The sequence below is a fragment of the Abramis brama genome (genome assembly GCF_963993115.1).
Source record: "Abramis brama genome assembly, chromosome: 18".
NCBI lineage: Eukaryota > Metazoa > Chordata > Actinopteri > Cypriniformes > Leuciscidae > Abramis > Abramis brama.
In genome coordinates, this window is record NC_139980.1 from 12,244,285 (window position 1) to 12,268,659 (window position 24,375).

The following is a 24,375-nucleotide window of genomic DNA, read 5'->3' on the forward strand; positions in this document are numbered from 1 at the left end:
TTAGTTTGTGTTAGACAAGAAACATATTCTCTGTGAAAAAAGTCACATGCTCTACAGCCTTAGGAGAGAAATGCATACACTTTTGTGAGAAGTACGCACACACACACTTGGGCCCTTGTGTATTGGAGGGAGGGGAATTCAAATCTGATACACATCAGTGCGTTTCGGGTCCCCTGTGCATGTGTGCGTGTCTCAAGGCATGACTGTGACGGGAGTCACAGAGTCTCTCAGCCATATTCCCTCTACAGTCTCCTGTCCCAGAAGTCCCACTACTGTCTAATCCGTCCAGAAAGCCACCAGGACATTGAAAAATAAAACCATTGTATATAGGAATTGGCTTGGTAAGGTTAGAGGTTTGCCAAATGTTTGATTAGTCTTTGTCTTTGTGAAAATGACTTAGGGCTAATACTTGCATACCTTGCTCCATTTTCAAGTAAGGGCCTGTCTCTTTCTTGTAGATATATCTGGTTTGAATACTTTCTGCATATAAAATACTTTCAACAAAAGTTTTTACCCTCACCCTCTGTCTATCAATCTTTTCCGATCTCCCACTAGCTGTTGTGCCGTGTAGTTGTGTCTCTGTGCAGCGTCTCCAGAATTAGTTTAAATGTGCAGAACAGCAACACACATAATCAGCCATGAACAACAGGGAAAAGGGACTTCACCTTGTGTCTCATTTCTGCTAACATTAATGTGGCCTGATGTGCTAAATCAACTGTGCTTTTTCAGTGTGAACTGTCTGTCCATAGGCATCTGTGATGACAGGGACATGTCAACACCTCTTTTTACCATGGCAGGTTTTACCCCCTACACTACACTTATGGCAAAATGCGGAAACTGTCAAGCAGAGGTTTCCATTTTGTTTGTGTGAGGTGTAGTGTGATGACCATTTGCTGGAATTTGTGGCAAATTAATGAGGTACAGCAACAATTTAGGTTTAAACAGAAACCCAGAACTGTTTTTGAAAAGATGTATCTTATGCTCAAGAAGGCTGCATTTATTTGATTAAAAAATACAGTAAAAACAGTAATATTATGAAATATTTTTATATTTGAATTTATTTAAAAATGTAATGTATTCCTGTGATGAATTTTCAGCATCATTACTCCAGTCTTTAGTGTCTCATGATCCTTCAGAAATCATTGTAATATGCTGATTTGCTGCTCAAGAAACATTTATTATTATTATCAATGTTGAAAAAAGTCATGCTGCTTAAGTGATACATTATTCAGGATTCTTTGATGAATAAAAAGTGGAAAAACAAACAATCTTTCTTTTGAAATATTAGAAATGTCTTTACTCTCACTAATATGACTATTAATGTATAAAATGCAAGAATAATTTTAGGTAAGTTTTTTGAAAAGCACAGAAATGGTTATTTAATTATTTATTTATTGCATATAAAGTCAAAATATTATGGTTTACATTTCAGTTTTTACTAAGCAAATAGACCCGACGCCTGGTTCAATACGTCACGGTATTTCAAAACAGTAAAAAAAAAAAATCATATACAATTTTTGGCACCTAAATTATGACCATATTAAAATGTATAAATATTTTCAATATTATATAATATTATAAATCCCCACTGCTTGCGAACCTCTATTTTAGAGGCTGTTTACACGTCATTGTTTTCAACTAAAAACAAAAAAAAAGAACACTTTTTATGCGTTGTGGCCTTGTTGTAGCCTATAGCCTACAAACAGCGTTTTGGGGGCCTGAAAATGCAAACTTTTGAAAACGGGTTTCAAAGTGCACGTTTTTGAAAACAACAGCCTCATCATCTCCGAGTAAACTACAAAAATACAAATCTATGAAAACGTAGGGCATGAAAACGCACATGCGTATTATGTGTCCAGTCTAGGCGCGTGGTAATACAAAAATACAAATCTATGAAAACGTAGTCGTCAGCACATGCGAATTATGTGTCCAGTCTAGGCGCGTGGTGTTTCTTTACAAAGTGACATCGCCAACTACTGGCCTGGCAGCATAACACAGTATTTTTTAGTAATTTTCACAGATCTGTGTGAATGGGGACCATTTTGACAACGTTGTCGCCTGTACAAATATTTTTTTTACATCGTTGTCGTGTAAACGTAGGCTACCCTTAGAGAGGTTTAACAACACAGATGGCAGATGTGATTGTGTAGCTCTCATTAATCCATTGCTTGACATTTAAGTAGCCTACACACGTGTGTGTTTGCGCACAAGCTCGATGTCACTGTATTAAAGTCTAATTTAATTATGACAAAGGAGACTCAGCACAGCCCACTTTGCCCTCAGTGGTACAATGGGAAGCAGCAGTAATAGCCAGCCTGTACTCTGAAAAGCAACAAAGCAGTAATTGGGGTGTCGTGAGCCACAGGTGTGATATCCTCCCACATGTTTCAATGAGCAATTTAGGATGATTCTGTGTAGACATGAGATAGGCTACCTGACTCTAATTAAAATGAGCCAGTTCAGGAAGAGCTCGCTATGTTTGCTTGCGGATCAGTACATGGACTACTTACACTGTAATGCATTGTCATGTGTGGATTCATCATCCTGATCCTAATGAGAAACATTAAGCTTTAAAAACAAATGGTGGGATTTTACAATATTTTATTACATAACAGAACAGTAACAACATACACATACAGAGGATCACAATGTGTTCAACTATTATCTATTACATTCATAATAGCATCAAAGGAAACTGGAAAAATAACCAGTTAACTTTATTAAAAAAATCTTATTAACTTACAAAAAATTCAAAAAGAAAAAAATTATATATCTTTTTTGCTTTTTTATTTCTTGCATCTTTTAAGGCCTCAATATAATAATTTATTTTTTTATTATTAGTCCATTTCTGTTTGTGTATGGTATTTTCCATACATATTTATTAAGATAATCACCAAATTTTGATCCAAACACTTTACTTTTATATAGCAAAATGATATCTTTACCAGATAGTCAAATCTTTACATTTGTGAATTTAAATATTAGATGTTCAATATCAATCCGAAACAATTGGGTAAATACATATTCAAAGAATAAATGTTTTATGGTTTCTTCTAAATTACAAAAGACGCATTTAGTCTCTGTGTCTCTGAAAAATCTTGAGACTACTTGTCTCACTGGGTAAATCAAATGAATAACCTTATCTGTAACTTCTTTAGCTTTATTAGTTAGACAGTATTTACTGGGTAAACTCAACCTTTTTCCAATCAATCTTGTTATACATTGAGTTCCAAAACGGTTTGCATTTAGGCAATAATGTAGTTCTACATACTTTTTTTAATATAAATGTTATCACATTTATTATCTATATTTTTCACACCATTAATACTTAAATGATTTGTATATAATGAGATAGACTTAGAAGATGTAACAGTCAGTTTGTCAAATCAGAAAAGAGTTGTGGTGATGTCATCAATATCATACACTCCCATCACCTTTTTGAGGAGAAGTGGCATGTGACTGTCAGAAACATTGTAGATTTTATGACCAATATATATATATATTTTCAGGAAAGAAAGTACATTTTTTATCAAGATTATCTTTGCCTAGCATTGTATTGTAGATACAATTATTTGATTCACATAACCTAAGCTGTTTAGTTAAATTTGATGCTTTCCACTATGCCAACTTCAATAAACAGTTAGCTATGCTAAGTGGGGATAGTTGTAAAAGTTCATTAAAAATGTAACAACCAACCCCTAATGAATCCAGTTATCCAATCACTTCCTCTGTTAAGGCAAAGTCACGTGAATTTGTTGTTGTGCATCAATGTGTTTCCATGCGCATGACTTCTTGTTGTATAAAAACATTAGCCGCCTCAATTGAGTGCACAGGTTTTTTGTGCACAGTTTTTTTAATATATTTATATTATGCGGATCTTGGCCTTTCCATCCAGAGCTTTTTTATGTGATATCCCAAAATTCACTTAAAAATAGGTGGATGGCAACATATGACTGAACCCTTATGTGACTGGAATACAGTTATCAAGTTCTCGCATAAATTAGATAGTGTGATCTTATTTCAGCAAATGATTAGCCTACCTCTCATTGTTACATCAGTTCCCAGCTAGTGTTACAACTCTCACCCCAGTAGGTGGGTAGGTTGTAACAACTCTTTGTATTTGACATTAACTCACATAATATGTGAGTTTAATTTGTCTTGGACAAATATAGGTACCGTGAATCAAAGTTTGAGAGATCTAGCACAAACAAACACTGAGATACTGACAAAACCTGTTACTTCCATCCTCAGACTCCCCTATTTCTTTAACACAAATTAAAAATTACAGGTAAAACAGGTGTGAAAAAATCAATACGGAAAATTCCTTCATATTAACACAGTACAGTTTTTTTTTGGAGTGTGTTCACTGTGAAGTCACAATGCAGTTGTCATGAACTACTTCTATGAATAAAATGACAAAGGATCCATGTCATTTTTTTTTTTTTACAGTGTACCACCATGAGAAAGGGTGTGTGCACTGTGTATAGTTAAATGACTGCTTGACCTGTTTATGTCAATGTGGAGACAGAATGACGGCGGAAAGAGCAATAGGTGTGACCATCAATATAATGAGCATTTTAATGTGTCCCATTAAAGCTTCACAGTTGGAATTCTTCTTGGTTGAGTTACTTCAGAACAGGCCGCCAATGCTGAACCTCTGATGCAGGAACAGCTCTAATTTCAGTCATTATATAGTCGGACACACATTAAAGATCCAAGAATGGAACTGACTTTTAAAATCGCTGAACAAAATATTGTTCATTTACAATGTAGAAATGGTAAATCTAACCTAACTGAAGCAGTAACCCTTACGAAAAAGAAGTTTATTCAAGTGTGCAATTAGTATACTTCTTTTAAACTAAAAATAAGAAAGTATACTTTCATTTTATACTTTTTATGTAAAATAAAATATACACACTTAAGTATACTTGACTTAAACTGATAGAAATGTCTAAGTGTCTATGTCTATAATGTCTATAATGTCTCTATACTTGGCTTTTAGTTATGTTTACTCTTTTGATTGAGTAACCTATTAAATTTTTTTTTTTTCTCATAGTTTTAAATACCGTCTTATAAACTTACATTGTTTGAAATATTGATTTTATAAAGAAAACAGATATAGGTAATTCTGAATAGGCTACTATGTGAATTTTTGTGCTTCAAAGTGTATTTTCTTAAACTATAAAATGTGCTACAAGTATTTGACTAGTAACTATCAGTGTACCTGTCACGGTTTTGTTCATGTTTCATGTCCTTTTGTAGCTAAGTCATGTTCATGTTTCCCTTGTGCAACCCTTGTTTGTGCCATGTCTTAGTCATGTGATCCTGCCATGTGCTCCCCTCGCCATGTGTTCTATGTTGTCATGTTCTCATTGGTTTGTTTCTTGATTGTGCACAGGTGTCCCTTGTCTTGTCTTGTCATTAGTAGTTTGTGTATTTAAGCCTATGTTTGCCATGTGTCTTGGTCAAGTATTGTTTGCAACTGTATGGTGAGTGGTCCTGCTAGTCAAGTCCTGCTAGTGTATTTTGATCACGTTTGGATGTAAATAAACTTCCCTTTGGGTTCTGCAACTCGCCTCCAGTGGATCCATTATAGTAACACAAGTAGTATAGTTGCAGTGCAAAAGAAAAACTTGTCTGTAAACTAGTTGTGTACTACTGTTGTATAAGTATTCTTAAGAGTTCACTTTTATAGGCCTACACTAAAAATATAGTCCCAAGTAGGATTGAAACACAAGTCTAGTACATTGATATTAGTAGCCTGTACTTACATATAGATATAAGCCACTTAAAAATATACTTTAACTTTACTTAAGTACACTTAATAGTATTTATAAAAGTATACTTTTTTTTTTTTTTTTTTTGTAAGGGAAGCTCTGTAAAATGAGTCTGCTCTTGTTGTGCGTGTCTGTACTGTGATTCTTCTGCACATTAAATAGTCTTATTATTAACATCTGATCAGTGTGACTTCCATCTGCCACAGCACTGGATTCTGCACAAGTCCATCACGCATGGCTCATTCATCCTGAAGGGGTCAAGCTGTCAGAAATAAGTTTAAGGTCCATGCAGTGTCTGTGACCAGGAAGTCAACCGTATTGCCATTTTCTGGACACTGCACAAAGAATTATGTTCAGCTGTTGTGCAATGGCGGATGGTAACTCTGTTTTTCATTACAGAGGACGAAGGGATGTTTCCCCCTCCAGTGTTGCTGTGAATATACTGCCATCTACTGAGGCAAATAATTTATGGTTCAATGACAAATTTGAATATATTTGTTGCAGAACTTCTGTGGTGTATTTCTGGTGCACAGATATTACAGTAATAAACTAACATATAACACATAACAGTTAGTTCCTGACGGTGCCATAATCTGATTGGCTGAGCAGTTATAGAGCAGACGGGGTCTTCAACAGGTGATCCATGACAGTGGTATTTTAGTATTAATAAGGCTATATAGCTACTGTTCACTATTCACCTAGATTTAAAGCTTTATTTTAATTTTAGAGTTCAATCTAATTGTTCTGAATGAAAAAAAAAACATGTTAACGACCAACCAAAGCTATAGTTCACCTCTCTACTAAATGTTACACTGTCGCTCCTTTATTCAAATGTGTTACATACAATTCAAATGGTTATTTTAATGGATTTACAATGTAAACATAAGCAGTTATTGTTCAGACAGATACTTTTTTGCGTCACTTTACGAAAGAGCAAAGTCTAAAGTAACCTAGTGGTTCCTATACTTGGCCACTAGATGTCAGTCGTGTCTTATGTAAAACAACATCACAGTATTTGATGAAAAATAAAAGATTTTATTTCTCAGAAATGCTTAATTGATTATTTGTATTATTATTCCCTATTATTCCTGATTATTCCCATCATTGCTCATAAAACATCAGTTAAAACATACTGTGACTTTTGCTAACTGTGTGTCATATCAAATGTAATCAAATGTGTGCATATTACAAATGTGAGAACGTGTTAAAGCGGTGACCGTTTGCTCAGTCTCACCTATAACGGAGAGCTTTCGACACTGCTAGGAAGTGCACTCTCAAGCGAAGGGAGTGGCTTGAGCATTCTCTCTATCTACCTGACTCTGAGAGCTGGACTTTGACTGGGGATCTTAAAGGAAATAAGAAAAGAAAAAGAAAAACAACAACAAGACAAAAAGACCACAACTTTGCAAGGTTAGTGAGCAACTTTAATTAATACTGCGTTAACGGTGACGGGCAAAACATCTTACGTGCTGTTGTTTTCCATACTGTCAGGTCAAGTTGTTAATAGTAAAATACACTCATTAAAATCTCAAACGTGCAATAAATTCCGAAGTGTTGTAATATATGGACATGTTATTAATTCAAATACACAGTTTTACATTACAACTCTTTTTCATGCATTTATATTTAGGCTATGTGTGGTGTTTTGGGAGGGCAAGTCTGCGCAGGTACGGTTACGTGCACGCGCATTCCATTGTCTACATAGTGCATGCATTCTGGCCACGCAACCTGCTGCAGTCTAGGAATAGTGCGGTCTGCCTTAACTTAGTGTTTATTTCGTCTTTAGAAGGGTTTATAGTTGTCAGTTTCTTAACTAAGTGTTCACCCTTTGATAGGCGTTTACAGCAAGTCAGTACAGTAGCCTACTTCAGTTTTTGGCCTGTTTTGGGTAAGGAGGATTCAGGAAACCACACACAATCAGGCGCGCTGAAAGCTGTTTCATGCGAGGGGGGCTGAGGGCTGAGTTGGAAAATATGTGACTTCATTATGTTGTAGCTGACGACAAGACAGGAAATTTCTAAAAAGTTGTAGCCATTAAAGTTGTAGCCATTAAAGAAAACATTTTTAGTTTCATATTTATGTTTAAATATTATAGGCTAATGTTATTTTTTAATTTAATCAATGTTGATTATGAAAGTGAGCATGCGGCATGAGAATGATACATCATGAGATGTGCAATATGTCTGGAGACATGGAGTGGGTAAGACATGATTTTGACCACTTCATTGAGTTTTGTTTTGTAGAAAGACTATTTTTAAAAGATTTTCGTTTTGCATAAATTGTATCTTAATTTTGATCAATGTTTTATCAACCAATTGCCTGTATTTAATAAATAAGAAGCACATATATAGCAGACTAATAAGGTGTTGGCACAATCACTTGCATTGCACGTGAACTGGAGGGCGCTGAAACTCAGCCTCACAGATCTGAGAAATATAGGCTATTATAGAAAGCTTGAAATGTCTACTTTTAAGCGAAACTATTCAAAACGAAAAGAAATAGGCTACTCTCTGATTATGTAATCCATATGAAATGTGTAGGCTATTTCTCTCTGGCGTTCATGGCGAGTCCGCATCGCCAACTTCATCTTTGCAGCGACACAGAAAACACCAGTTTATTAATAAACAATTAAATGTCTCCTTGCAATCTTTGACACATACTTTCGCCGGTTCTTTGTGGCAAGCTTTATGCGTGCGCTTGACTGCGGCTATAGGCTATTATGTACACGCTCATTATCCTGTATATAGCCTATTTAACTTAAATGTTAATGTTGGCTTAAATGAACAACTACTAGTCGACTAGGAAAAAAACTTTAGTCGGAGGCAGCCCTTATTCCACATATTTTCGAAGCAGCAGGCCATTCTGGGTTGAGCAAGCGACCCTGAGCGGAATGAGCGAGCGGAGCGGAATATTCAGAAATGTGCTCTCCGCTCACGTGCTCTGATTGGAACAAAGCATGACAAATTCAAACTTTTTTTCATTTTCTCCGTAGCTTGAACACTCACTACATTATAGGCATAAGAGAGTTAGTTAACGCTGTCCATTTATTTATTTTTATTTCACGTTTTTAAGTGCAATATTATGTTAGTCCACAGCCCATCGGGGTTGCTGATGCTATGACGAGGGGGGCTGCAGCACCCGCAGCACCCCCCCCCCCCCCCCCCTTCCCTCGCTACTGCACACAATTAATATAATTAAATGCTAAACATGTAAGTGTATATTTTATTATTCCATTAAAGTTGATAGTGAAAATATCAAGACTATCAGACTTTTAAAATGTTCATTATCAGTGTCAAGTGTAAAATAACAATACCAGAACACAAGAGAGTGTAGCGAAATGTATCATTTAGCCTATAAATTATTTATTTATTCATTCGTTCTTGCTGTCTGCTCTCAGTCAGGGCATGTGCTTCACTATATAAACAAAACGTGGAGCTATATAATTCAGTGACTTATAAAAGTGTAATTGAAAAAAATGTTTGACATAAAACAAACAAAAATCTGTATTTTCTTTATTGTTTTAGAACTTAACATTGAAATACTTTATCCAGGTATTTGAAAATGCTGTTTGCACGTAGAACTCCTCCCTTGTGCTAGTTCTGTTTTGTGTGTGTGTGTGTGTGTGTGTGTGTGTGTGTGTGTGTGTGTGTGTGTGTGTGTGTGTGTGTGTGTGTGTGTGTGTGCTCTGAGCTAGCGCTAGCTTGTAAAAACTACAGCCTCCAGAGGTCAAATCCCACATACTTGTTATCTGTGTGAGATTAACTATTTCAGAACAACTAGTCAAGTCGTTCTGGTTTCTACACTAATGTTTTATTCTTTTTTCAACTAACCAGACTTTAAAAACAATGTCCACTTTACTGATGTGACACTGAAACTTTAGCCCTGTGTAAACAAATGATTAGTCACTTAAAATAAAGGCTTAACTGAAACCAAGTAAAGCTGATACTTTATTTAGCCATTTATGACTCATTTTGCAACAGTAACTGCAAGGGATTATAATCTCACTCTTCAAGAAACAGAGCACATAAAGGTTTTGTCATATGCATGCATTGCACAGGACTATTTCAGTTGCTTGTGCACAAACACAGGTAGCGTGGCAGTTGTGCTTTGAGCAAGTAAAAAAAAAAGTAGCCTTACTTCTAGGAATTCATTGCCTCAGGCAAACAAAACAGCAAGACAGGCCCTAAAAGAGAAAACACAGATTGACACAGATTGACAACACATGCTCACATACATATAAATATACATTTATAAACCTCCTATAAACTACAAGCTTGCTGTGCCTTTAGAATTTGTGAAACACCCTCTGATAATCTCAGAACAAATCAATATTGTGTCAGCACTATATTCCAGAAAATACAATCACATGGGTGTGGGGACAAAAAGAGATGTGATTATTTGAGCACAGAAACACAACCAGTGTGAGCAAACACAGTGTAAACTTTGGTCTAATGGATTTTTAAGGATGTGGACATATAACATCCATTTTGAATATGCTTTTTTTCAGGTTGTCTAATAACAATGCACAGTATATGGCTAGCCTGCCATATATCAGTTATCAGCCGATTTTAGAAAAAAAAAAAATGTATTTACCAATTTTACCGGTATTTGTTGATATTGTATATTTAATTGTGCATGCTAATTTCCCTTATTTTTACATGTAGATTACATTTTCCATCATTTTGTTGTGGACACAGAAGTGCCTCATCATCCAGTGGTTACTTAAATTTAATCTTTAAAAACACTAATAATGTAATAACACTGTTAAATGTAATCTTCAGCAATTCTCAAAATGAAATATCCCTCTGTAATTACAATTCCTGCTGTAAAATGGTAAAAGTGATATACTATATATATATATACAATGTCATTAATTGTTAAAGCCTTAGCACATGCCACAAATGATTCATCTAACTATAAACAATGTTCTTGTTTTTCCAAACTGGCCTTACTACCAGATGAGATGATTGTGTAATGGTGTGTGAATATCTTTGAGGACGTAACGTGGACATGGCGAGTGATGCAAGCACCCTTTCCTGGAAGGTACCCACACAGGACTGGGATGGGGGCATCAAAAGCCCTGACTTGGGTCCTGTTGGAGATGGTGGCCCTGTGAAGATTATCAAAGTGTGCTTCAGTAGCAGCAACAACCTCAGCAAAAACTTCAAACTGGTCAAATGTGACAGCTCATGGCAGATCAAGGTATACATACACTGCTGTTCAAAAGTTTGGGGCTGGTACGTTTTTTTTTTTTTTTATGTTTCTAAATAGAAATTTAAAATAGAAATCTTTTGTTACATTATAAATGTCTTTACTGTCACTTTATCAATTTAATCGATTTAATGCATCCTTGCTGAATGACATTTTTTTTTTTTTGATTGGCAAAACTAATTCATAGAATTTCTAGTAACACTATACCAAATGTTGGAATACATTGTCTAAACATTTTGTATTTTGCGTATCCATCAGACTATCATCCAGTCTATTCTGATCAGTGGGCGTTTGGGTCCAAATGTGCAGAACGCAGGCTGCTTTGGGCTGAGGCTCAAACACCTCAAATCTGAGGAGCTCCACTGGCTTCACCCAGACCTGACTGTAGGAGAGGTTGAGACACGCTACGAGAGCCATTATGCTGAGGCAGAGTGGAGGTGAGGTACAATGACGCTGGTCAACACTCCCACCCTCATCACCAAATAAACTGGCTGTTATTTTAATGTTATATATATATATATATGTGTGTGTTTTATTTCAGATATGACCTTAGAATTCGCTACATTCCTGTTGATTTCATGAAGAGGTTAAAAGAAGACAGAACCTTCCTTTTGTATTTCTATCAACAGGTCAGCAAACATCTCCAGATTTGCTTCGTCTCTGTGGTTGTAACTTGTATGTAGTCACTTTTTGTTGCTCAGTCCATGAAAATACTGTTTCTCTTGTGGCAGGTGCGCTGTGACTACATGCAGCATCATCCTAGCAAAGTTAGCGACGGCATGGCACTTCAGCTAGGCTGTTTAGAGATCAGGTAAAGAACAGCAGACTCTGTTTGTCTGTTATCGAGTGTAACTACAGGGCTTCATGAGCAACAACTGAGGATTTTTTTTTTGTTGAACTGTGTTGAATTGGGAGAGGTAATGTCAGAGCGTTGAATGACATATGTGGTTTGTTCTGTCTTTCAGGAGATTTTATAAAGACATGAATGCCAAAGGTCTAGAGAAAAAGACAAATTTTGACTTGCTAGAGTAAGTTTATATTTTTCATTTGTACAAAAGTCATTTTAAAAAGGTGATTTTGTTTGCTAATATCGTGGCTTTTTTATTTAGAAAAGATGTTGGTCTGGACCTGTTCTTTCCTAAGGGACTTATTGACAGTATGAAGGTTAGATTTGTTTTCTGCTTTTCAAGAGGTGACAATAGTTGATTGAATGGCCATTTCCCAAGTTAATGTTGTCTGTGTTAAATAGTACTAGTAATCATTTCTCCTTAACCAGCTGTTCGGCACAACCTATAATACCAATGTTAATACATGTATAATACAAAATGTTTACCGATAAGACATTTAAACTCAGCATAAATTCAGATTGGCTCATGTATTTCTGACTGAGTGGATGAAGTGCGGAAAAGTAAACCCTCTCAGGGCGATCAGGACCCTGATTAAATAAACTGAAAAATAAAAAAGTGGCAGCTTATGAGAGCTCAACACACTGAAATTCTACATCTAAACTGTACAATTTTGGTTTTAACAGCCTAAGCAACTTCGGAAGCTCATCCAGCAGACGTTTCAGCAGTATGCTACACTAAAAGAGGACGAGTGTATGATCAAGTTCTTCGAGACCTATGGAGAATTCTCCAACTTTGACGAGGAAATATTCCCTTGTGAGCTAGTGGTAAGTTTCCACACAAGTTCCCCAATTTAGGTGTTTAAAAAATATTGGGGATTATGCAAAGAATTGTGGCCATGTTAGAAATTGAACTCAGATTTAAAGGGATACTTCAGGATTTAGCATTAAGCTTTGTATTAGTAGAAAACCTGTAGTATTTTCGAATTACCGTGCTTTCCACCCTCATATCCCCCTGAGATGAGAGATTTATGTATTTTTTTGTCTGGAAAAAATCCTCCGATGACGCAAAAATCGTCATTTTGCGTCATCAGAGGATTTTCTGGCCAGAGGCTAAAGACTACAGCCAGTAGGAGGGGCTGTCCCGCATGTTTTCAACCCGCCCATAGAGGGTGGGATCTCACTCACAGAATGTACACACAGTGTCAGCCGTCTTTCTTTGGAAGCTAAGCTAGCAGGCTCTTGTTCTGTGGAGAAAGCTGAGTAGTAGGAGTAAGCTGAGTAGTAGGGGTTACCATCCTCCTTTCCCTGGACTTGTCCGGCGGGCGAGATCGTTCAAAATGTCCGGGATTCGGCTTTTGCTTTCTGCAGTCGCCATTCATTGTTTACATGCACACCTTTTGTTTCAATCTAACTGGATTCCCGCTCCTCCGTGAGAGATACGAGACCGGCGCATCTCAGTAATGACGCCACCGGCCTCGTGCCGTTCTCCCACGGCCCTCAGCCTCGTCCTGCTCGCCACAGTAAACATAATGAATGGCGACTGTAGAACGCAAAAGCCGAATCCCAGACATTTTGGGCGATCTCGAAATCTCGGGCAAACTCGTCACGGAGACTCTCGAGTAGCCTAACCTTGTTGTTTTCAACTGCGCTTTCTTACCGGTAGGCGTGGCTTGGGAGTGGCCTCCTAGGGCAGCGAAGCAAGTGCATTCTGGGAGTTGTTGTCTTTCATCCACATGAGCCAAAAATACATTTTCTGGCTTTTCTCAGTCTAGAAAGCTCCAAATTCAAAAATTTCTTCACATTTCTTCTACATAAATGACCTATTTTAAATACACCTTCATCTTTCCAGAGGTGAAGTATCCCTTTAATGTACTACTTAAATTTACTGAAGTCCTTCTTAATCTACACAGCAAGGCTGGAGTTTAGCAGTGGATTTAGTCATTGGTGTCAAAGGCATTCGTCAACGCACCAAATCAGACTCCACGGTGAGCAACGTCATACTTGGAAAAGTCTTTATTTTAATTACTATCAGTTTATTTTCAGTCTCAGGACAGTTGTCTATGGAAGATTAATTCTGCCACGCAATAAAAATCTATTTTTTTAAAGTTAATTGCGAGTTTTTGTCTTGCAAAAATTTTGCTTTGATCTCAATTCTGACTTTTTAAAAAATCTGAATGGCATATTTATATCCCGCAATTGCTAGTTATATGAAGTAAACTATCGCAGAATTGCAATTGCATCTCGCAATTCTTTTTTCTTCTTCTCAGAATTCTGAGTTTACATCTCACAATTCTGTTTTTATTCCCACATTTTTAGACACCTGTCCTGATCACATATACATGCAGAATTCTGAGTAAAAAAGATGTAAACTAAGAATTCTGAGAAAAAAGTATGAATTGCAAGATGTATAACTTAAAAGTCAGTATTCTGCAAAAAAGTCAACATTGTGATATATAAACTTGCAATTGGGAGATTGTAAAGATAAAAATTGTGAGATAAAAAGTCGCAATTACCTTTTTAATATTATTATTTTGTGGTGAAATAAACTTTAGTAGTTGTCAGTGTCCAAACATTGTTTAAAGTTCATTCTCTTTTACCCTCCCCAGGCTGTCTGCCTTGCTGAATTTAAACAGATCCGAAGTATCAAGTATAACGCACAAAATGATGGCAGAACATTGTTACTTATTGATATCGAGGGTGCCAAACAGGTAAGAATGTGCTCACTATGCTCAGTATTAGGTTGTTAAACTTTGTATGCACAATGCCACTCATGTACTAAACTAGCCGTGACGTTTTTTCCATTCATAGCCTCTCTCTGTCAGCGTGGCGTCTCTGGCCATTGCGGAGAACATGGCTGATCTGATTGATGGCTACTGTCGGTTGCTTAACCGCACAGACTCATCTTTGATAGCTGGAACAAATAAAAGTAAATCTCAAGGTAAGTCCCAATTAATGTATGTCTGCAAAATGTCAATTAAAAGAGTTTGTGTGAGCTAGTTTCAGAGGCATTTACCAAGGAGATAAATGACTAATAGTTTTGCAGTTGATCTGAGAATAGAGCTTAGGGCAGCGTTCTTCTGAACGTTGTGCGTTTTGAATCATGACTTTTGTGATTAATGTGGGTTTGTGTATTGCCATATTTCTCTGTGTTGTAAACTGAGATTTATCTTTGCTCTCTTAGGTGTGCAGTTGCGCAACTCTCTTCCTGAAATTCCCTCTGGGTGAGTACATCAACATTCCTCTATCTCTGTTTTGTTCTCCACAGAATTAATATTAATCACTATAACTCTAAAATGATCTCATGTGGAATAATTTACAATAAGTGAAATGGATCTGGACCTGCTGATTAAACGTTGCACATTTTTTAGAGACTTTTTTTCACTGTCCTCAATGCTGTTCACTCTTTCCCGCTGTTAGGGAGCAGAAAGAAAGCTTCAGAGACAGCAGTGAGTATCAGACCCTCCCATTCAGGAACCCAGCTTGATATTTACTGTATTATTGTAACATCTTCTTGACAATGTGAATAACATCAACTCCATGTTTCAGACTCTGATATATATTGTGAAATCGCAGATGAAAAGCCGCCACCACCTGGTATGTAACGGAATTGTTTTTTGTATCACTGTGAAATCATTATTGTTTGTACTGTATTGATGTTCAAGTCCTCTCATAGTTTGACATGTGTTTCACAATAGCAAAGGTTGGCCTGTACAGGAAAGATATCATCCTGAAATGTATGCTGGGCGAAGGCTTCTTTGGGGAGGTTCATGAAGGAGTTTATCATAAAAAGGCAAGCAGTACTTCCAGACACTTTAGATGTGTTATGATGCAACAAATACTAAAAAAAAAAATTTTTGTGGGTCAAATCTGGATTTTTCCTTTTACATTTAGCATAATATTGATAGATGTCTCACAATAACATCAATACATCTTATCATCAGTGAATTAACTAACATGATTATGAATTTTTTTAATTTAATCATTTTAATTTTCAATAATTGTTGTGGTTAGAGTGGGGAGAAGATCAGTGTTGCGGTGAAGACCTGTAAGGAGTGTGCACCTGACGTCAGAGAGAAGTTTGTGGGTGAAGCAGGTATGTTAATGTAAATGTCAAGAGATGGGTGTTTCTTCAACTGTGGGCACTTTTGGACCTGTGGACTTTTAGACAATAAATATTTAACTTGTGTATATACAAATGTATCTACATATCAATCACCTGAGAATTCTGTCATTATCTGTCACAACTGTCAACCTTTTCAAGCATATCTCAAATGATACATTGTTTAATAACATTCTCTGGTGGAAATAGCATTTTAAATATTTTTGGAATAAAATATCAGACTCCTTTGGCTAGCATTTTATGTATCTTACATACAATTAATAAATATTTTTGCATAATTTTATAAAATTTCAGCTTGATTAGAAATTATGCACAAGAAAAAAAAAGTGATATTTACCTTGCTTTTTCTTTATTTCCTTGCATTTTTGTTCTACACCAGTTGATCTCATCCAGGGGCCCGGGGCCCACTAGGGGCCTTCAACAAACTTCCAAGGGGTCCTCAAAATTACTTAAAATTATTTAAAATAAGACAAAGCAATATTTGTTTTTGTTTTGATCTGTTTTTTTCTATTATTATTTGAAGAACCACATATTTTGTTATGTGATATATGAGGAAGCCTAATTTTAAAAGTGAAAAAGTTATGTAAATTAATAAAAAATTATAAAACATGCCATGTAATTTTTTTTTTTTTTTAAATAATCAATATACATGTTTCTAGTTGTCAAACTTGGCTGAAATATTTTATCTGGTAGAAATAAAAAAGACATGAAAAATATTCAATAATATAATAATAAGTTTTCACACAAGAGATGAAAATTCTATATAATGGTTTTAATGATGGATTTTCATATTCTCTGGGTCCACCGTGACAATTATTAAAAATTCTAATTATATATAAAAAAAAATATCATAATCATGTTAGATAATTCACTGATGATACAGACATTTGAAATCAAGCAAAAATAAACAATAAAGACATGATAAAATGTTAAATAATAATAATAAGTAACTGTATTCTTTTTTGCATTATAACGTCCCACCCATCTAGTTATCATGAAGAACCTTGACCATCCACACATAGTGCGGCTGATTGGTGTCATTGAGGAAGACCCGGTATGGATCGTCATGGAGCTCTGTCAGCACGGAGAGGTAAGCAACAGCTCTGACGCTGGATGTTATCACTCTTATTTTTATTATATGTCAAAACACGTCTTTTGGAAAATTGCAGGGCCAATAATGTTGTCACTATGAGGGATTATTTTGGCAAGGGTGGTTATATATTACATGAGATAGAGGGGTTTACGTAACTTTTAAATTAAATCAATAAAATTTCCTTTCAATCCATAGTGTAATTCCATTTGCCAGGAAGGCAGTGATTGATGTAGCAAACTCAATTAAGTGAATGCCATAGATATGGCTCTATTAACATTTGCAGGCTCTGTAAAACTGTCATAAACTGTTTACAAACTCACAGGAAGTTTAGTATTATGTGATTCTTGTCAAGTACAGAATCACTGGTTTGAGAAGTCAAGTAGTGGTAAGCAAACATGGTTACGATTTAATACAGTAACTAAATGCTTTAGAAACCATCATAGGGCTTGGAAAATGCCTTTCAGGGCAGCAGAAAGACTGTATTCCTATATGATGTGTAATGCTCCACTTTAATAAAGTGGAAATTGCCACACTAATCCTTTTCTAAAATACTTTCTTTTGTGCTTACAGCTGGGGAAGTACTTGACAAAAAATCAGCAGAGTCTGACCAGCGTGACTCTGGTTCTCTTCAGCCTACAGATCTGCAAAGCGCTTGTTTACCTACAGGGAATGAACATGGTCCACCGGTGTGACATTCAATTCAGTATTTTTAATTTACTTTGTTCACCATGGCTGCATTTATTTGATCAAAAATACAATAATAACAACATTATTGTGAAATATTATTACAATTTAAGATATCTGTTTTAAATTTACTACATACATGTAATTCATTCCTGAGATAGCAAAGCTGAATTTTCAGTCTTGTCACATGATCCTTCAGAAATCATTCTAAAATGCTGAATTTGTGTGCAAGAATTTTTTTTTTATTATTATTATTATCAATGTTGGAAACAATTGTGCTGCTTTATATTTTTTGGAAAACCGTGTAAAATGTTTGAGTAGAAAGATCAGAAGAACAGCATTTATTTGAAATAAATAAATTCAAATTTTACTGACAGAAATACTCAATAAATGCTGGATAATGTGATCATCAGGTTTTACACAAACTTGTGGAGTTCATGCAGCTCGAGTGCTACTGTCATTAAAGAAAAAGAAACAAACCAAATACTAAGACATTCTGAAATCTATGCATTAATCTAAAATCTAGATTTTCATTATTGTTGCTGTTTGTCTTATGTGTTTTTGTCATCTGGTTGACAGGGACATAGCTGTACGAAATGTGCTTGTTGCCACTCCTGAGTCTGTGAAGCTGGGTGACTTTGGCCTTTCCAGATACATAGAGGATGAAGAATATTACAAAGGTTACCTCAGCTGTTTTACACACTCATAAAAGTTGTGATTTTTTTTAATCATTGCATGATTCATCTTTTCATTCCCTGTTGAATCTGCATCTAAACTCCGCTAGTGCCACGTTATATAAATCTTCGAAAATATTCTTAGCTGTGTTGATGTTTATATTTTGTTTAGCAGGCATTGGAAATTTCTCATTACCTTGCATTATGTCTGCAGCATCTGTTACTCGTTTACCGATCAAATGGATGGCTCCCGAATCCATTAACTTCAGACGTTTCACCGCGGCCAGTGATGTGTGGATGTTTGGTGAGTGAATAGAAGAAAATCATCAGATTTTAACACAAGGCCAGTGTACCAACCAATGACACTGTTACAGTAATATAGACAGACAATCGCTTGTATATTGCCAGTTTAGAAACAAATATTTCTAAAATTCCCTCTCTCTTTATTAGTCATCGTAAAGTTCTCGGAGGGCACATAATTCTTTTTTATGAATCCAATTTTCTGTTTTGGCATGCTTAACCATCCTCTACTTGAAAACATTATTCAGTGCCCCAGGCCCACTATCAACTTAATTTAGACAAATTACCATACAATAACTGACTTTCATTTCCTTCACAACAATTTGCCAATTTTTCATTTTAAACTAATTTCCTGGTTTACTAAATAATCATATTGGAATAAAACATATCTGTAATAATCTTTCTGTACTGTATTTATATTAGTCTTTGATCAGCTGATAGCTTGATAGCTTGAGACGTCAGCAGATTTTATTTTATTTCTGACGCCCCTCACTGACACATGGGGTAAATAACACATGACTAGAGAGACAGAGACCCCTCTGTTCGTGAACCTCAGCTGCCATGTTCTGTAAATCATCACCTGTCACTCAGTCTCTCTGATGGATGGCTTCACACAAGAGTGCAGATGCACCATCATCAGTACTGAAGCAGGGGAAAGGTGAACAGATGATCCCAACATTTACTCAAGCTTTGGCCTCACTTTTCAGGAAAGAAAAACTATTCTGAATTAAAGTCCGCGTGAACCGGAAGTTGCAAATGACTTTTCTCCAGTGTTGTGACGTATTTCCCAGTGAAAAGGAATATTGAACAGAGGGCAGGGTTTTACTCTAGCACTCCTCCTCTCCATCTCTCGCTCATAACAGACTAACGGTTTGAGGGGAGTGGTTAAGCGTTTCCCAACCCAAGTCCTCAAACCTATGTCATCAGGGAAGGTCCTCCAATGCAGAGGGGAGGGGCATTTTCAGATTTTGATTAAAGATTACGAAGCCAAAAAATTTTTTTGTGTGGATTGACTTGCATGGATGAATTGTTCACCACAAAACGATCAATTTAGGCAAACAAAGTAAATATGGTCAATTTTGATTTCATGTGGACTTTAAATGTTTTAAATGTTCAGTTGTATCAATTTATTGCATATTTGCGGAATATAAGTATTCATTTTTTCTGAGAAGAGTAAAATGCGATTCCTCCTCATGTCCATTTTATTCTCTCGTGTTGCTCCCGTCCAGCTGTGTGCGTGTGGGAGATTACGAACCGAGGTAAACAGCCGTTCCACTGGCTGGACAATCGTGATGTGATTAACCAGCTGGAACAGGGCAACAGGTTGCCCAAACCTGAACAGTGCCCTCCTGCCCTGTACTCACTCATGACCCGCTGCTGGAGCTACGACCCTCGCGAGAGACCCACCTTCACTGAACTAGCCTGCAACATCAGGTTTCTTCCCAATAATAATCACTGTTATTGATATAATATCTTGCTTTTTTCTCTCTAAGTTATCTAAAATGGTTCAGAACATTGCATTAACTGACATTTTATCCATCTTTTTCCATTGTGTTTACATTCATTGTAACTAACGCACTCTTTTTTTAACAGTGATGTCCACCAAATGGAGAAGGAGGCGGAGGCGGAGAGAGAGAGAGACAAAGCCCGTAACACCCGGTTCCCGGAGCCCAAAGTTAACATTAGTGAACCTCCACCAAAGGTAGCTGTCAGCTTTCATTGGCTTTTTGTTTGCCCTTACACTCAGTTACAGCAGCACATTCCTCTTAACAGTCAGTGTATTTTGTTTACACCTCCAGCCTTCCAGGGTCAATACTAGCCGCTTCGGAAATACCCTTGGAGTCGGCCTACATCTCCAGGTAGTGTGTTCTTTTTGTTTAAATGTCATATATAGGAAATGTATAGTTTTAAGTTTAAAACACTAAGCACTGATTTGTTGTAAATATAGAATATAGAATCAATGAATATTTAATTGAATATATAGTACAGGTCAAAAGTTTGGAAACATTATGTTTTTTTTATATTTTTGAAAGAAGTCTCTAATGCTTATCAAGGCTGCGTTTATTTGATCAAAAATACAGAAATAAAACAGTAATATTGTGAAATATTATTACAACTTAAAGTAATAGTTTTCTATTTGAATATACTTTAAAAAATAATTTATTCCTGTGATGCAAAGCTGAATTTTCATCATCATTACTCCAGTCTTCAGTGTCACATGTGACATCCAGTCTATCACATGATCCTTTAGAAATCATTCTAATATTGTGATTTATTATGAGTGTTGGAAACAGTTCTGCTGCCTAATATATTTGATGAATAAAAGGTTAAAAAGAACTGCATTTATTCAAAATTAAAAATATTTTCTAATAATATAAATCTTCTTTACTATCACTTTTTATCAATTTAACACATCCTTGCTGAATAAAAGTATTGATTTATTTTAAAAAAAGAAAAAAAATTACTGACCCCAAATTACTGACCAGTAGTGTATATTGTTGTTACAAAAGATTTCTATTTTTAAGATTTTAATTTTTAAAATTAGCTTTTTTTTATTTTTATTTTTATTTTTTGTTTACTTTTTATTCATCAAAGTATCCTAAAAAAGTATCACAGGTTATGAAAAAATATTAAGCAGCAGAACTGTTTCCAACTTTGATAATGAATCATCATATTAGAATGATTTCTAAAGGATCATGTGATAGACTGGAGTAATGATCCTGAAAATTCAGCTTTGCATCACAGAAATAAATGATAATTTAAAGTATAATAAATTGAAAACCAATTATTTTAAATTGTAATAATAAATCACAATATTACATTTTTTTTTTCTGTATTTTTGATCAAATAAATGCAGGCTTGATGAGCAGAAGAAACTTCTTTCAAAAACATTAAAAATAGTAATGTTTCCAAACTTTTGACCTGTACTGTATATATACTGTATATGATGTGTTACTATAATATTTAATAATATTTTACATTATAATAATAATTGTAGATGATTCTATTTTATATTTATTTAATTTTATATTAATTTAATGTATTCTGCTCTTATTTCACTAGCTTAATGAGGCTTTATGTGCCAGTTCACCTGACCTGGCCAGCCCGTGTGATTACCAGTCACCTGTGGACTCAACCAACTCTCTGTCCGTTCCCAAGGCCTCGCCCCGTCGCCTCAGTCTTGGGGTAAAATTAAGCCATGATGTCTATTTTAAATGTATTTTCATTTAATTTCATTATTGTAATAGTTTTTTATTTTTAATAAAAACATTATAAAATAATATAATAATAAAATAAATAAAATATAAAAATAATTGTAGACTTTTATTAGAACTTTTATTGTGTGTGTACGGGGTAGGAGGGCGAGTTCAGCTTCGGTCCATCCAGTATGGAAGATGCCCAGAGGCTGTGGCAGGTGGAGAAGGAGCGCATGCAGGATGCTATGAAGATGCAGAAAGAGCAGATGGAGGAGGACACCAAATGGTTAAAGAAGGAGGAGAAGCTACTGGTAAGGAGGAAAACCTTTTTACCAATCTCTTATGTAATATAGGTCTGTCTTTAATATTTCATATAATACACATTGCATGCTTGCTGTTCTTTCTAAGGACCCAATGGTTCACGAGGGCACAGATATTCCTGAGGTGTGTATGTTCTTTCATTTTTAAAACCCATATCACATGTTTTATCAATTATATTTTCATTCCAGTTCATAGATCTGATGTACTATGTAAAAAAATGACTATCACCTGAGTGTAAAATTTGACAACCCCAATAATTATTATTTTTTATTAATTATCAGGCACCTGAACCACCACTTAGTTATGGTAAGTCCTCTGCATTCTAGTGAAAAGTCAAGATACGGATGTACATGTATTTATATTTGATGAGAAAACGAATGTAATTCTTGTGCCAGATTAACTTGTTACCTCCTATACTGACTGTTTCCTGTATCCACTTAAAGCTGAACTGCATCATCCTCCTTCGAAACCACCCAGAACTACAGTGCAAGTAAAGACTTGTTTACACTCATGTACAGTATGCATGTTGTATATGTTTAATGTGTAAATAATTGACCCCACTTTCCCAGTACAATGGTAGTAACAATTATTCAGTTTAATGTGTCTTCTGTCTGTCATCTGTCTTTCAGCCTACACCTACAGCAGAGCTGGACCGCTCAGAGGATAATGTGTACAAGTGTGTCATGGACGTGGTGAAAGTGGTGGTGCAGCTGAAAAATGACATTAACACACTGCCATCTACTGAATACATCTCTTCTGTCAAAGTGAGATTAGGCCTGGGCGGTATGAGGATATATCAAAGTGACAATATAAAGTGTCTATATAGAGATATTTCTACTTGAGTACTAAAATGTATTGGCACTTATTAGAGTGATAAAGAAACGTGCATGAATGAGAAGATAAAGAACAGGACGTGCATGATGTTAAAAAGAGTTATTAAGTGCAATAAGCTGTGGAAAAAAAGAACTAGATGCATTACTCACACTGACTGACAGCCTAATATACCTTGTGCCGTCTGTGTCATTAGTGTTAAAACAACAAAAGACAAAGAGTAAATTACTCACTGCTCTGAAGGAATTTTTTATGTTATATCTAATAAGAATCAGTTTATATTTAATTCATGCAGTGAAAAAAAATATTTAGGCCTAAATTTAAAATTAATGTATGTGTGTATTAATGTATATAATTCATTTGCAGACTGTCGGACTCTCATTAAGAAATCTGATCAACAGTGTGGATGATATACTACCAACTCTGCATGTTTCCTGTAGAACAGAGGTATCAGACCTGATTTCATGACACTAACAATATAAAGTATAAAAATAAATGTTTGCATTTTCCAAGTGAAATGCCCTCTCTAAGTGTTGCTAAAAGTGAGTTTAATCTTCTCCAATACAGATTAGACTTTAAGAGCACAAAGGTGAACTCAACATTTCTTTGTCTCTGCTCTCAGATCGAAGGCACTCAGAAGTTGTTGAATAAGGACTTGGCCGAGCTCATCAGCAAGATGCGTCTGGCCCAGCAGAACGCCATCACCTCTCTGAAGGAAGAGTGCAAGAAACAGATGCTGACAGCGGCCCACGGTTTGGCCATGGATGCCAAGAACCTGTTAGATTCTGTAGACCAGGCACGGGTGCGCTCGAACCTGGCCAGACCCAAACCTGAGGACGCAGACTCACCGACTGACTAGAGGAGCAGCTCGGGACATGCCGACCCGCAGCTTGAGTACAGGACAGATTGAATCATCTGTTTGCATAAGATTCAGTTCTTATGTAATAACAGGGCAACACAAACACCAGTATGGGACGTGAAACATCCAATAGAAATAACAGCTGTTAATAACAGCTAGCTTGCTGAACCCTCTACATGACCTAACATTGCTCTGGACATCTTGTCTTATTAATTACATTTTTATGTATTGTAGACCAAAGCTATATAAGAGAAATCACATATAAGCAAATATGCTTTTTATGTTTGCAAACAGCATTAAAAGATGTTGTTATTGGTAAATGTTGTCTTCCTAAAACACCACAGATCAAAAGTGCAAATATAACCCTTTACATGTGTATTTGAATGAAAGGGGCTATTTGTAGAATTCAGAAACCCTTGTGATTAGCGACACCGGTGGCCGTTAAGTGAACTGCAGCCAGC

General features: G+C 35.8%; 1 protein-coding gene across 3 annotated transcripts; it reads left to right on the forward strand.

The window, feature by feature from the left end:
* Positions 1 to 7,042: 7,042 nt before the first annotated feature.
* On the forward strand, positions 7,043 to 24,231 carry ptk2bb (protein tyrosine kinase 2 beta, b). 3 transcript variants are annotated; one of them, XM_084091969.1, is made up of 31 exons: positions 7,043 to 7,187; positions 10,736 to 10,979; positions 11,247 to 11,425; positions 11,530 to 11,617; positions 11,720 to 11,799; positions 11,954 to 12,016; positions 12,098 to 12,152; positions 12,520 to 12,660; positions 13,746 to 13,820; positions 14,442 to 14,543; positions 14,644 to 14,773; positions 15,017 to 15,056; positions 15,253 to 15,281; positions 15,382 to 15,429; positions 15,531 to 15,625; positions 15,847 to 15,928; positions 16,945 to 17,045; positions 17,619 to 17,734; positions 18,312 to 18,412; positions 18,621 to 18,710; positions 19,936 to 20,140; positions 20,300 to 20,408; positions 20,506 to 20,565; positions 21,770 to 21,892; positions 22,065 to 22,214; positions 22,312 to 22,347; positions 22,506 to 22,530; positions 22,668 to 22,714; positions 22,854 to 22,988; positions 23,422 to 23,502; positions 23,678 to 24,231. In XM_084091969.1, exons 2-31 carry the CDS (start codon positions 10,788 to 10,790, stop codon positions 23,912 to 23,914), a joined length of 3,015 nt encoding a protein of 1,004 aa, XP_083948095.1. In that variant the 5' UTR covers positions 7,043 to 7,187; positions 10,736 to 10,787; the 3' UTR covers positions 23,915 to 24,231. The 3 variants fall into 3 exon arrangements, with proteins under 3 accessions (XP_083948095.1, XP_083948097.1, XP_083948096.1); XM_084091971.1 differs by lacking the exon at positions 7,043 to 7,187 and adding an exon at positions 7,453 to 7,973; XM_084091970.1 differs by lacking the exon at positions 7,043 to 7,187 and adding an exon at positions 7,481 to 7,977.
* The last annotated feature ends 144 nt before the right edge of the window (positions 24,232 to 24,375 follow it).